Raw genomic sequence first — 14,681 nt, 5'->3', positions numbered from 1 at the left:
GTGTTTGGAATAGGTAGAGCAGTTTTGGCAGAATAACCATCTTAACCGAGGCTATCCTCCCTAAGAGGGAGATATGATGAGCCTTCCATTTTCTTAGGAGGTCCCTTATATTTTTTAGAAGGGGGGGATAGTTGGCTCTGTATAGGGTAGGGTAGGAGGGGGTAATCTGGACTCCCAGGTATTTTAAGGATAGATCATTCCAGTGGTAAGGGAAGCATTGTCGTAGGTGTTGGATCTCCTGAACCGGTATGTTAATAGGTAAGGCTTCAGATTTGGCTGCGTTTATTTTATAGCCCGATAGGGATCTGTACAGGTCAAGCTCAGCGTGTAGGTTGGGGAGTGAAATCCTGGGTTGGGTCAGGGTAAGTATGATATCGTCAGCAAACAGTGCCAGCTTGAATTCCCTATCTCTCACCGGGATCCCGTGTATGCTCGCGTTTTTCCGGATGGTCGCCGCCAGAGGCTCCACACACAGCGCGAATAGTAGCGGTGATAGCGGGCACCCCTGGCGAGTTCCATTAGCAATCGGAAAGGTCGGCGACAACGCAAAGGGAGTCTTAACTTGGGATGAAGGATTAGTGTATAAGTGTCTAATAGCCTGCAGAAAAGGGCCCCGGAATCCCATGCAGCGCAGCGTGGCGAACAGGAAAGGCCAACCCAGGCGGTCAAAAGCCTTTTCTGCGTCAAGACCCAAAACCAACGCATCTAGTCCCTCCCTGTTCGCCACATCTATAAGGTCAATAATTCGTCTCGTGTTATCCCCCGCTTGACGCAGGGGGACAAAGCCCACCTGGTCCTTGTGTATTAAGGAAGGAAGTATCAGGTTCAATCGCATTGAGAGAAGCTTAGTAAAGATCTTTAAATCGGAGTTAAGAAGTGCGATTGGCCTGTAACTTGCACATACTGAGGGGTCCTTGTCAGGCTTGGGGATAAGCGTGAGGAATGATCTCTGCATGTCCACGGGGATGGTGGTGTTCTGAAAGAAGGCGTTAAACATCCTACACATGTAGGGTAAAAGAATCGGGAGGAATGTCTTGTAGTACTCGTAGGGGAGCCCGTCTGGTCCAGGGGATTTGTGTGTGGGCAGAGTTTTTATAGTGGCTGTTATTTCTTCCTCTGTGATTGGGGCGTTAAGTGACTCAAGGTCCGTTCTTTGGAGTCTGGGAAGGCCACTGTCCTCTAAATAGTGTCGCATTCGTTCCTTGAGGTCAGGAGATAGTGGGTCACGAGGGATCTCAGGATTGTTATATAGGGTTGTGTAGAATTCCCCAAAGGTCTGGGCTATGTCCTGAGGGTGTGTATGTAGAGTGTCCCCGTCCTATCTTTAATTTGGTGAGGGGTGGACATATGGGAGCGTTCAGACAGTTTGCGCGCTAGGAGGGAGTGGGCTTTATTGCCTTTATCATAATAGGTTTGCTTTAGCCGCAAGAGTGCTTTCTCCACCTGGCCTAGTGCCAGATCTCGAAGGTTAGTTCTGAGACATACTACTTTTTTAAGGAGAGATATAGATGGTGAGGCCTGTAGGCGAAGTTCTAGGGTTTTGAGTTCTTTTTCAGTCTGGAGTTTAGTTGCTATCGCGTTTTTCTTCATAGCTGAAGAGATCGCGATGCATCGTCCCCTAAGAACTGCCTTGTGAGCCTCCCATAGAGTGGTGAGGGAGATGTCGGGAGTGTTATTGTCTAAGAAGTAGTTTTTCAAAGTCGTCTCTAGTTCCGACCTGGACGGGACATGTTGGAGAAGAAAGTTGTTTAACTGCCAGTTGCTGGGTTTACGCGCCGTAACTCCCATCTCAAGTGATAAGGTTATTGGGGCATGGTCTGACCAAGAAATGGGAAGGATCTGGGCTGTCTTTGTGATCCGTAGGGTGGCGTTATTCACGAAGAAATAGTCTAAGTGGGAGTGCATACGGTGGGGGGCCGAAAAAAAGGTATATTGTCTGTCTCCTGGGTGGAGTGCTCGCCATGTATCAAATAAGGCATGACGTCTGGTTAATTGTCTAAATAGTTTGGAATCACGGGCGGCTCGAGCTTGGGGGGCTGTGGGGTTAATCACATGACGATCTAAACCCACTGAATGCGCCAGGTTGAAATCTCCTCCCACGATCAGACATTCGTTGGGGGACTTAAATAGGCGTGTAAAGACCTTGGATAGGAAGTGTATCTGGTGTGCATTAGGAGCATAGATATTGCAAATGGTTATCGCCTGCGATTGCCACTGGCCTCGTAAGATTATGTAGTGTCCCCTTGGGTCAATGAAGGACTCTAAGCACTTGAACGGGGATCCGTGTTTAAATAAGATTGCTACACCTGCGCGTTTGCGAGGGTTGAATGCTTGAAAGACCTGAGGGTAATGTCTGGATGCGAAGGCGAAGGCACCCCCCTTGTTAAAATGTGTTTCCTGTAGTAGCGCTATATCTGCCCCTGATCTCCTAATTTCTTTCAATGTAAGATGTCTTTTTTTATTTGAGTTCAGCCCGTGAACATTAAGTGATATGAATCTAACCATGTTTCTTGGTGTGTGTGGGGGCATGTTTACTTAGCTTATCCTGCTGGGACGCTCCTACGGGGTTCGGAAGGCGAAGAGATCCATAAATAAGGCTCGACCAGATGACCGTCCCAGACTCGTGACAAGCCAAAGGGGAGGGGAGGGTGGGGAGAGGGAGAAAAAGGAAAGATAGAGAGAAAAAGAGGGAAGAAAAAGAGAAAATAATTATTGTCATCACAATTGAGAATAAACGATTCATTGTGGGCCCGGGCAGTACAGACCGCCCAAGCCCCAGTAAGTTCCAGTAAGTCTCCCCGGCCAGAGCCCCAAACCAGGGCTCGGTCCGGGGGGGCATAGAGAACCTTTCAATGCAAGTTCAACTGAAATTAAGCTATCTGAACTAAATAATAAAGAGGAACTTTAGTAGGATAAACCACTAGGGGGCCTAGTGGGCCTGAAACAACCAGGACTAATACTAACTAGTCTCCTATAACAGAAAAATGCCCAACATTGAAAACACAATGACTGAAAGGGGGCCTTAGGGGGAGCGGTTGTAGCAAGGATGGGTAGGGCAGAGGTAAGTGTCTCGCCAATCAGCCTTTTTTAGGCTTGGGTTTAGTAGATCCTCGAGGTGAATCCTGGTCTCTGGGGCGTTTAGTCGGGGGGATCTTCTGCCATACCACTGGAGGTGGTGTTGGCAAGTCCACGAGGTCCCAGTCAGGCATCCGAGGGATGGGGATCTCTAAGATGTCGCAAAAGTTTTCCAAGTCCTCCGGAAAGCGTAGTGTTGCAGATTTACCCTGACGGCGGGCTGTGAGGCTGAAGGGAAAGCCCCAGCGATATGTAATGTCTTTCTCTTGGAGTAAGATAAGCAGGGGCTGGAGCAATCTTCTCTTCTGCAGGGTAATCCAGGAAAGATCTGGGAAGAGCTGGATTTGTGTGTTTTCAAAGACCACTTTCTTTGCATTGCGTGCTTTGCGCATGATGTCCTCCTTTAAGGGGAAGGAATGGTCCCCCAGGAGGTTGTTAAACAGAAGTTGCAGGGTTTCATGGAGGTCTTCGGGACCCTCTGATTCAGGTAGACCTCTGATTCGGATATTATTTCGGCGCCCCCTGTTATCAAGGTCCTCGATGTGACGTTGCATGTTCCGAAGCATTAAGTGGTAGTCTGCCCCTTGTATTTGGGTACGGTGAACCGCCAGTTTAGTCTCTTGGATTTCCTCCTCCGCCATTTCCATCCTCTCAGAGAGATGTTTGAGGTTAGTATGAATAATCTGGATTTCCGCCCGACATGCAGATTTAACTTCTTCGATGAGGAGTTTGAAGTCCTCCTTGGTAGGTATGGCTTGGAGACAGTCCTGCCAGGAAATAGGCTGCTGCATGCGTGAGCTGTGTCCCATATGAGATTGGGGGTAGCTTGGAGGGGAGGATTCCCTGTGTAGTGCTGGGGGGAGCATGGGATCGTGTGAATCCTGGGATTGCAGCTGGCGTGGCATCTGAGGTGCTTGCAGGTCTCCCCATGAAGGCCTCTGCTTAGGAGGGGAGGGGTGGGCCCCCGCCAGAGTATCCAAGGGGGTCCCGTTTGGTGAACAGGCCACCTGGGCGTATGATTTGGTGTGGTCTGTCCCCTGCCCCACCGGTCTGAAGGCACCCTGACGCCCATGCCTCTGTGACTGGGGGGAGCTTGGGGGGGGCGTGCACTTGCTGAGGGGTAAATCTTCCGTGGTGAGATCCTTGTCCCTGGTCGCTGCTCCAGTCACCCTCCGGCTCTGGCAGTGGGGGAAAGTCACTCGGTTGGAGAGAGGGAGTGGGGGAGATCGTACCTCCCTGGGGGAGGTAGGGGTCTGGTAGTGAGCGCAGTAGTTGCGGGAAGGCCTCTGAGCACTGTGTATAGGAAGGTGCAGTGCGGCCTAGTGAGACGTTCCGCGGTGTGCTCTGGGGTGTCTCATGTGCAGGGAGAGACGGGGGGGGACTCACCGCTGTAGTCACTTGGCCGGTCAGTCCATCCATCTCCTGAGTCTGTCCCGCTGTATTGTGGAGTGTAGATGGGGCCGCTGAGAACTGCTGTCGTTGCGGTCTCGTGGCGGAGGAGGAGGCTGTCGGCGCCATCTTGTCCCGCTCGTCCTCCGACATGGAGGGCCGGTTAAAATATGTCCGGATGGTCGTAGCGGAGCCGGATGGTGGCTGGGACGAACCCCGGGTTCTGGAGGATCTGGTCCTTCTGTTTCCTCCCATATATTGGAGCTGAAAATCCCCCTTTTCAGGCCGTTAAGCTGCGGGCTGGAGGAGAGCTACCAGGTCAGGCGTCCATGCAGAGCGGCTTCCTGTCACGCCCCTTAAGCATTTTTAAATGCATGTCAACCGACCCTGATGTTCTCAATTGTTCCTGTCTCTACATATTAGACATTTTATTCCTGCCTGAGTCCAATATAGGGACTGTTTTACCGATGGTGTATTCATACTCGCTGTCTCTAATATGAGTGTTAATTGTCTGGACTCCTATCTTTTTATATATGAAATTTGAGGAAATTTAATATACTGTAACATAGAGGTTTTTTGCACTTTGGTTTCACTTTATACACAGTGCACTTTATTCACCATATTTATTGGGGATATGTGGTAACCTCATACGGTTACCGTTAGCCCCCAAACAGTGTGCTTTCTCACGGACCCCGAATATTTTTAAAAAGGAGGCTACTCACTAATTTCAACAAAAAAACATTTTTTATATTTCTATTTTTATTATTTTTTTGTCTTGTTTGGTTTATTGCATATGCAAAGGTTTACACTGGAAGTGGAGCAAGTGTAAACTCAACCCACTTACTGAAATATTTATTTACACAATACAGAAGATGTGCACATTCACTTTTTAGGATTTTATACTATATAAATTAATTATTTCATTCATTTTTGGTGCATTTATAGGGGGACATTCACTTAAGGAACACACATTTATTCCTTTCCTTGCATATACACAATTTTTGTCACTATTTCTATATATTCACTTATTTATTTATTTTTCTGACCTCTAAGCAATACTTACTGTCAATAGGGCAGCGCCAATTCCCCACATCTCTTTATTACATACTTTCAATTAACTCCTAAATAGGAATTAATTAAGGGGAGGCTGCAGCCCTTTTAATAGCTATTTTCCTAAGCGCGGACTTTTAATCAAGTATCCTTAAGTTGAATCAGTTTGTAAGTCGGAACAGGTACATTTTTTAAGTGTAGCTCCAGCCAAAAAAACATTTTTTAAGCTTTATGGATGGCATAGGGAAGGGTTATCACCCCTGTAACGTTGTGTTTTGCTGTCTGTGCCCCTGTTCAGAAGATTTCACCTCACTTTCTGTCCCAATGACAGTTGTATTTTGAAAATTGTGGGTTGTTGTGGAAATGAGCCTAGGTGATAAAGCATCAGTGGAGACACATTTTTTCCATATTAACTCTTACAGGAGTGAATTTCCCTTCCTCGGGATAAATTTCCCTTCCTGTTGTCTCCCTCTGTAAGTAGGAGTCGTTTTGTAAGTCATAAGTTTGTAACTAGGGGACCGCCTGTAGAGGGTACTTGTGTTTTTTAGACAGGGATTAAGCCTTTAGCAGCTCTTAAAAGATCAGGAACTATACTCCTCTTATATGTCTTAACCTCTTAAGGACCGCCCACTGCAAATATACTGCGGCAGGGTGGCCCTATTGTGCAAAACGACGTAACCGTACGTCAATTCGTGCACGAGACACTGCGGGCGTGCTTCACAGTGGGAGAGCTGATGCGCTGGTCCGGCAGTCGCGATATCCACCGGCCACCCATGATCGCTCCTCAGAGAGGCAGAACAGGGATCTGCCAATGTAAACAAAACAGATCCCCGTTCTGACAGGAGAGTACAGTGTGATCGTTTGTTCCTAGTGATCAGGAACAGCGATCTCTCTCTCCTCCCAGTCAGTCCACTCCCCCCACAGTTAGAAACACCTCCCTAGGACACACTTCACCCCCTAGTGTTAACCCCTTGCCTGCCAGTGTCATTTATACATATGGTGATCAGTGGCTGTTTTTAGCTCTGCTCACTGTAATAAGGTCACTAGTCCCAAAAAGTGTCCCACCTGTCCGCCGCAATGTCGCAGTCCCGCTAAACATCGCTGATCACCGCCATTACTAGTAAAAAATAAAAATGCCATAAATCTATACGCTATAACTTTTGTGCAAACTAATTAATATACGCTTATTGCGATTTTTTTCTTTACCAAAAATATGTAGAAGACTGCATTGGCCTAAACTGATGAAGGAATTTGTTCTTGTACAATTTTTTTTGGATATGTATTAAGCAAAAAGTCAAAAGTATATATATTTTTTTTTCAAAATTGACGGTCTTTTTTTTGTTTATTGCGCAAAAAGTAAAAACCGCAGAGGTAATCAAATACCACCAAAAGAAAGCTCTATTTATGTAAAAAATAAAGGATATCAATTTTATTTGGGTACAGCATCGCACGCCCAAGCAATTGTCAGTTAAAGTAACGTGGCCTGGTCATTAAGGGAGTAAATCCTTCTGGGGTGGGCACAGCATGCAGTAGGCAATGCGTCAGGTCATCTTATATTTGTACTGAAGTAATATATAAAATCAGTTTCCTGATTTCCATCCAGAATGGTTTAAGCTTGGCACATTCCCACCACATGTGGATGTACGTACCCTGCTGAACACATCCCCTCTAGCACCTGTCTGAAACACATGGGTACAACAAAGCCCCTAACTTTGGGAATCTGTACCACCTTGTTAAAAGTTTATAATTCCTCTCTTGTGTATTTGCACAGACAAAGGAGGAGTGGGCCAGATTCAGGATTGCACATCTTTGCACCTCAGAGAAACTATGCCCTAACACCACCTCCCATTGCCTAAAAAAACTAAGACTTTGTAAGTGGTCCATAATAGTTAATTTATAAGTGGTGGATAGTAGCTCCCTATCAACTGGGAGCTTGAGCCACAAGGCTTGAAATCCCATAAGGGTTTCTGCCCTTCTAAGTTCCCTCAGATGAGAGACCGTAAAATGTTGTAACTGTTGATATTGTCAAGCATCTAAGGGGAATTGTCCATAAACTTCTCTGAGGTCCTCTAATGGGCGTAATCTCCCAGCACACGTCAATTTAAGACAGCTAGTATCCCCATCCACTGCCCATTTCTTGAAGAATGTAAGAGATTCACCCGGAGGGAACGGTAGGATGAGATACAGGTGGAGATTATGTTCCCTGTTTGTTTATAATATACCATAACTTCAGGGTTTGCATAGTGAGATGTGAGGTAGTATTCAATATGTATGTAAGTACTCAGTATGTCCTTGGAACCCACGAGGCATCGGCTATCTTACGGTCTTCCATACTCTCTCTTCAATGCTAACCCATATTTTTTGATTTCCATGATGTTTCCAGGTAAGTATTCTAGTCAGCGCCACTGCTCTATAATAATTTTTCACATTTGGAGATCCTAATCCACCCTCTGATTTACTCTTCATAAGGATTTGATATGCTAATCTGGGTTTAGCTTTCCTGCACACAAAAGTAAAAACCTGCTGAAAAAAGAAAGTCTTTGGAAGCACAATAGGCACCATCTGTAAGAGACATAAAACCTTTGATAGCACATTAATTTTTATATCAATTGTGTCTAGCCACGTAAAAGTGGCTTCATCCCAACCTTCCACATCTTTTTATCAAGTAAGGGAACATAATTTTCGGAATGTAATTTTGTTAAACCTGCTGTTAAATATATGCCCAAATATTTAATAGCCTTCATTTTCAATTCAAATGAGAATGATTGTTTAGTTCCAGTGGCATAATTTCAGATTTTAAAAAATTAATTTTAAAATTTGACAAGGCACTGAATTCCTTTAGGTCTACCATCAAGTTAGGTAAAGTTATCAATGGCACTGAACTATAGAACAGTATATCGTTTGCATAGGCAATTTATGTTCCACATCACCTACCCTGAAACTATGAACATTTGGGTTCCCTCTAATATTACAAAGCAACGTCTCTTAATCTATACGCCTCTATAATCAATATAAATAGTAAAGGTGACAGGAGATAGCCCTGCCTTGTCCCGTTCTTAATACCAAAGGGCTGTGATAGAATACCGTTTACTTTAATACTGGCATAGGCTCTCTATAGAAGGCCAGCATCCATTTTAACGAGTTGGCCCAGGGCCCTTAGAGTCTCTCTTTAGAGGGTTTATTTTATTCTGATGGTGGGGAAGTCTCCCCCAGCTGTCATATTACAATAGCTCAGCAGGGAGGATTCCCCCATCAAACATAAATATGTGGATTGGGGAATCGGATCTTTTTTTTTTTTTTTTTTTTTTGATCAACCTGCTGGTCGAAAAAGAACGTTCATACTAATACTGCACTCAGGTGACGCTTCCTTTCTTCACCCCCTCTTGCCTACCACAGAACCAGCTCTCTGAGGACAGAAGCCACCTCTTTGGATCAACCATCCCACCAGCCTGCTTTATTTACTCTGAACTGTCAGATACTTAATTAACCCCTTGACTGCCAATACCATGGCCATGGACTAAATGCCTGACTAACCTAATATACCCCCATTATTGTATGCATTTTTTTTTGTATATGCGCTTACAGTTATTATTACCTTCGTGGGTGAGGGAGAGGCTAAGGGCTGAATGTGGCCACTATTTGCCCAGGTCTTCTCTAGAGAAATGTCAGTCAGATAAGCTAACGCATTAAAATTGTACACTTGACTTTCAAAAAAGTGATTACTTTCTTTTGTTTTTTTTTTTTTTGTGTTTTTATAATAAAACTAACCAATAGTTTTTTTTTTTTTTACTTCACAGGAGATTGAAGAAAAGAATGAAAAAATTAAGCAATACAAGAGTCAAATTAAGTGCTTGAAAAGCGACCAGGAACGTCTGAAAAAGAACAGTGAGGAAGAGATAGAAAAACTAAATGAAGTTATAGAGAAGCTTCAAGAGGAATTATCTCTTATAGAGCCAAAAGTAACTGTGAGCTTCACTAGCATGGCTGAGATAACTGGCAGCAGCACATACCAGCCTGCATATCTACCACCACTGGCTGAACATGCTAATTTGAATGTGGACAACACAGTGTTGGATCATGAGGAATGTGAAAAGGAGGAACAGTTTTCAACATCCCCACATGTAGCTCAAAGTTCTGTGTCAGACTCGGAAACTAGTCTGCAACAGCTCCAGGAAACCATTAAACACAAAGATCTGAATTTGAAAAAGTATTATGAACAAATTATGACACTCAAAGAGGAGACCAAAGTATTAAATGAGACTGTGGAAAGACTAAGGCTAGAACTGGCAGAAAAAAATCAGAAAATAAAAGAAACAGAAATTTCCAAGAACCTTACCAGCTCTATAAGCCTAGAAACATCAACATGTCCTCCTTTAGATAGAACAGATGAGACTTTCATTAACCATGCATTAGAAGCAACCAAAGCCGAGCTAAAACAGGTCAAGGAAGAACTGGAAAAACTGAGAACATCTTCAGAAAAGACTATTTTTAATGAATTGGCAGTTGTCAAAACAAAAGGGGAAATTGATGTAAATTCTACAGCTAGTATTGAGAATTTGACTGAAGCTTTGAGAGAAAAAACTGCTCAGCATTTGGCCGTTGAAGCGTTGTTTGAGTCAGTGCAAGAGACTTCCCAGAATGCAATTTATGATCTGCAGTGCCAGATGCAGGATCTGCAGAAAACTGTTCAAGAGAAGGAATCCCAGCTACAAGAACTAGCAAACAATGCTCAGGTCTTTGAAAACCAGGAGGTACAGAGACTGAATGAGGTCATACAAAAGTTGCAGTTGGATTTGATAGAGGTAGAAGGGAAGATTTCAGAGGCATCTAAAAATACCACAAAGGATGGGGAGAGCCAAACAACCCATAATGAAACACCTAATGCAAATGCAGAATTATTGCATCAGAAGATCGAAACTGATGATGAAAAGGCAGTTCTGTCAAAAGAAGTTGAGGATGCTAAGAAGGAGCTGACTCTTTTGAAAGAAGAGCTTCAGCATCTAAGAAAGTCTAAAAAACACAGTGACAAAGCTGAAGGAAATGGATCTAGGGAAGATGGTACTAGACATTCAGACCTTGATGTAACCGATCCAGAAAGTTCTGCAACTAAAAAAACAGTACAAGCAGTAGCGGGCCAGTCCTTACCTGCAGATACAGAAAAGACAACACCAACTGCTGAAATAAATATGGAGTCACAACTTCAGGAACTTAAGGAGGTTATAAAACTAAAAGATTTGGAGTTGCTGCAGTATGTAAATCAAAAAGATTTGCTTCATGATCAAGCACAGAAAATCGAACTGCTAAATGAAGAGATTGAAAAACTTAAGAAGGATTTGGCAGAGGAAAGTTCTGACCTAAAGATAAATGCCGCAACAAGTTTAGTAAATACTAAAGAAAGACTGGAAAACATTGAGAGTGATGAACTGAATCAAGCTAAGCCAGAACTTGAGAAAAGAGAAATTGAACTTGCTGTTTTGGTAGAAGAACTGACAAATCTCCGGATGACCCAAAAACATGATGACGTGACCGTTGAAAGTGGCTCCACACAGGTTGATGTTGCCAAAGCAGCATTTACGGTGACTGTTCTAGAACAAGCATTGAAGGAAAGGGCAGCAGAACTCTTAGAAAGTCAAAAGATAAATGTATCTTTGGAAGAAACCACTCAGGCTACTATTCATAAGATGGAGTTGCAGTTGCAAGAACTTCAAAAAGTTGTTAAACAGAAGGATTTAGAACTTAAGCAGTACGTTCAGCAAAAAGATTTGCTTCATGATCAAGCACAGATAATCGAACAGTTAAATGAAGAGATCAGAAAACATAAGCAAGATTTGGCAGAGGCAAGTTCTGATTTTAAGATGAATGCCACAGCAGGTTCAGTACATTCTAAAGAAATGTTGGAAAACAAACAGAGTGATGAACTGGATCAAACAAAGGCAGAACTTGAGAAAAAAGAAAAGGAACTTGCCATCTTGACACAAGAACTGTCAAAACTGCAGATGGCCCAAAAACACGATGATGTGACTGTTAAAAGTTCCAACACACAAATTGAGGTGGACAAAGCAGCACGTACATTGGCTGATCTAGAACAAGCATTGAAGGAAAAGGCAGCAGAACTCTTAGAAAGTCAAACATTACATTTATCTTTGGAAGAAACCACTCAGGCTACTATTCATAAGATGGAGTTGCAGCTGCAAGAACTTCAAAAAGTTGTTGAACAAAAGGAATTAGAACTACAGCAGTATGTTCAGAAAAAAGACCAGCAGAAGAAAGAAGTTGATCAGCTGAATGAAATTATTAGAACGCTTCAGCAGGAACTGGCACAGAGTGGTTCTGATGTCCACCCCAGAGAAGCAGTTGCGCACCATGAAAAGGTATTGCCTCAGAAAACTGAATTAGAAAGAGAAGAACTCATGCAAACAAAGGCAGAGCTTGAGAAAGCAAAGACAGATCTGGCTGTTTTGAAGGAAGACCTTTCGAAGGTTCATTTGGCTAATGGAAACACATCTAGAGAAGGTGAAACAGCAGTGACTGATCTAGAGCAAGCGCTTAGAGAAAAAACAGCAGAGCTCCTAGAAAGCCAAGCCATGCTTGTATCTCTGGATGAGACCACACAAGCTACCATCCATAGCATGGAGTCAAATTTACAAGAACTTCAGAAGACTATACAGCTGAAAGACTCAGAATTGATGCAATATGTAAACCAAAAAGGTCTAATAGACCAACAAACAAAGGAAATTGAAAGACTAAAAAAATTAGCTAGCATGAACGTGCATAATTCAGAAGATGCCAGTCCTAATGTCGGGAAAGGTGAAGAAATGCCTAGGGAAGCATTACAGGATAAAGAACTGTTGTTGCAAAATAAGGCAAGTTTAGATGGTAGTGAGCTCATGCAAACGAAGGCGGAGCTTGAGAAAACTAAAATGGAATTGGCTGCTATGTCGTTGGAAATATCAAAAATTAGATTGTTTGAGAAAAATGAAGACATGCCAGATGGCAACACTCCTAAGGAGGGGGGAGTTGTTATTACAGCACATAAAGTCACCAATCTAGAACAAGCATTGAGAGAGAAAACAGCTGATCTTTTAGCAAGCCAAACATTGCTTACATCTCTGGAGGAGACCTCACAAGCAACCATACACAATATGGAGTCACAGTTACAAGAACTTAAGAGAGCTATACAACTGAAGGATTCAGAATTATTGCAGTATTTGAATCAGCAAAACATACTCAACCAGCAAACTAAAGAGATTGAGCATTTAAGTGGTGTCATAGACTCCCTCCACAAACAACTAGAAGCAGCACAACAGAGGACCTCTGTCCAAGAAAGCAAATCTAAAAAACTAGAGAAAGAGTCGACAGAACAAATGAATGGTGGTGAGATGACCTTTATTAGGACATTAGATGCCAAAGCTGAGAGCGAGTATGAGGAACCATTTGGACAACTGTATAGTGCTCGGGAAAGGATACACGCTCTAGACAGTGGTAAAAGAATGTCTGACGGAGATGTGACCGCTGTTATGGAGAACAAAGACCAATGTGATTGGATGATTGAAGCTTTAAGAGACCAGAACACAGAACTCTTAGCAAACCAGTCTTTATTTACAGAGACCATGCAGAATACAATAGACAGCTTGGAAACTCAGCTGGAGGAACTCCAGAAGGTCGTTAAAGAAAAAGACATGGAGATATTGTTGTATTTAGAAGAAGTCGAAATACTCAAGGAGCAAGTTAAGGTCAAAACTGATGAGCATGATCAGATAATGTTGGCCATGGAGGACTCACTCAGGGAAAAAGTGGCCGCAGCTCTTGTAAGCGAAGCCCAACTCAAAGCCATTCAGTTACACACCAAACGTATGCATGCAGATGACAGATCTCCACCTGTGATGGAAGAGTCCAAAATATTGCAGACCCATGGTCCCAACCTTTCTCAAGAAGGAGAGTCTGAATCAAAGTCAGCTGTTCTCAACCTACAACTTCTAGAACTAGAGAAGCAGCTGTCTGATCTCCACGAACAGCTTCAGGTAGAAAGAGATCAGGCTATCTTCACTAACCAACTAGCTGCCGAAAAGGAAACGCAAGTGGTTCAACTGCAGCAACTCTTGAAGAGCCCAAAGTTGAAACAAAGCATTACTTGGGCAGCAACTGAAACTGGAGACGTTGCTCTTTTACAGGTAATCAGTTACTGATCTTGGTCTAATGAAGGTGTAGCATAATTCCTTATTTCTCTTCTGTTTATCAGATTTCAGAACCAAACTATCAACAGAGGTATTTAAAGCAGACGTGTAAACAGAGAAAAAAGAGCCCACATTATGTTTAACTCAGTTTTCCATTGTTTTAAAAACCTTACGTTCCCTAGCCCTTTTTTTCTTATGTAGTAGGATTCAGAGTTGAATAGAAATGGGTTGCGCTGTAAAGCTGGCCATAAGCAGGTGAAATTTCATATGCTTGGCTCCTTGGGCTGAACTACAGAAATTCACCAAATACAATAGCTTTTGTCTATTACAGCGGTCGCCAACCAGTGGTGCGTGGACCACAGGGATTCTGCCGCAAATCAATATTGTGACAGATGTATACTGCCCAATGTTTTCAGCGTTGTTCTCAAAGTGTGTTGTCAGTACTGTACTGCAGTGATACCCGATGCCTCCTCTGTAGTTCCGGCTCCTGTGAACTGCGGGGGAGGTGCCAGGAGTAGTGTAAAGAGCAGGAGGTGAAAAAGGGGACTTTCCAATGGCAACGCTGATCACAGACTATGGGAGGGAACACTGAGCTCGAACACATGGCTGGATAAGGAGGTAAGATCCAATGATGAGTCTGTGTAAGGCAGGTGTGATTCAGGGGGGGGGGGGGGGGGGCAGAGAGCCAGAGCAGTGTTTGCATAAAGCATGAAAAAAATACATGTTAGTGGTCCGTGAGGTCTGAAATGTTGGCGACCACTGGTCTGCCGCTGAAGAGTGCTATATCTGATTGGATACAAGCACTGTTCGGCGCAGAATATTTGGACCAGCCTTTTCAGCAAAAGTCGATTGAAAAATTAACATTTGTTGTGGGTGAAGGGTGGTGCAAACAGGGCCACCCACAGCTTGAGTTTCAGCTGATTGAGCAGGAATCAGCCATAATCTGAGCAGTATATGGCCCTTAAGACAGTCAGGCTTCACACCAGTGCACAG

General features: G+C 43.7%; 1 protein-coding gene across 7 annotated transcripts in view; it reads left to right on the top strand.

Moving 5' to 3' along the window:
- AKAP9 (A-kinase anchoring protein 9) overlaps positions 1 to 14,681 on the top strand; it is a 377,557-nt gene that overhangs the window by 306,366 nt on the left and 56,510 nt on the right. For all 7 annotated transcript variants that reach the window (XM_073629643.1, XM_073629641.1, XM_073629642.1 and 4 more), the window contains one exon: positions 9,312 to 13,685. In XM_073629643.1, the coding sequence (XP_073485744.1) occupies positions 9,312 to 13,685 (4,374 nt within the window). The remainder of the gene's footprint in view (positions 1 to 9,311; positions 13,686 to 14,681) is intronic.

This window comes from Aquarana catesbeiana, linkage group LG05 (assembly GCF_042186555.1).
Source record: "Aquarana catesbeiana isolate 2022-GZ linkage group LG05, ASM4218655v1, whole genome shotgun sequence".
NCBI classification, from domain to species: domain Eukaryota; kingdom Metazoa; phylum Chordata; class Amphibia; order Anura; family Ranidae; genus Aquarana; species Aquarana catesbeiana.
The sequence above is the reverse complement of the archived record's forward strand: the minus strand, read 5'-3'. Positions and strand labels throughout refer to the sequence as shown.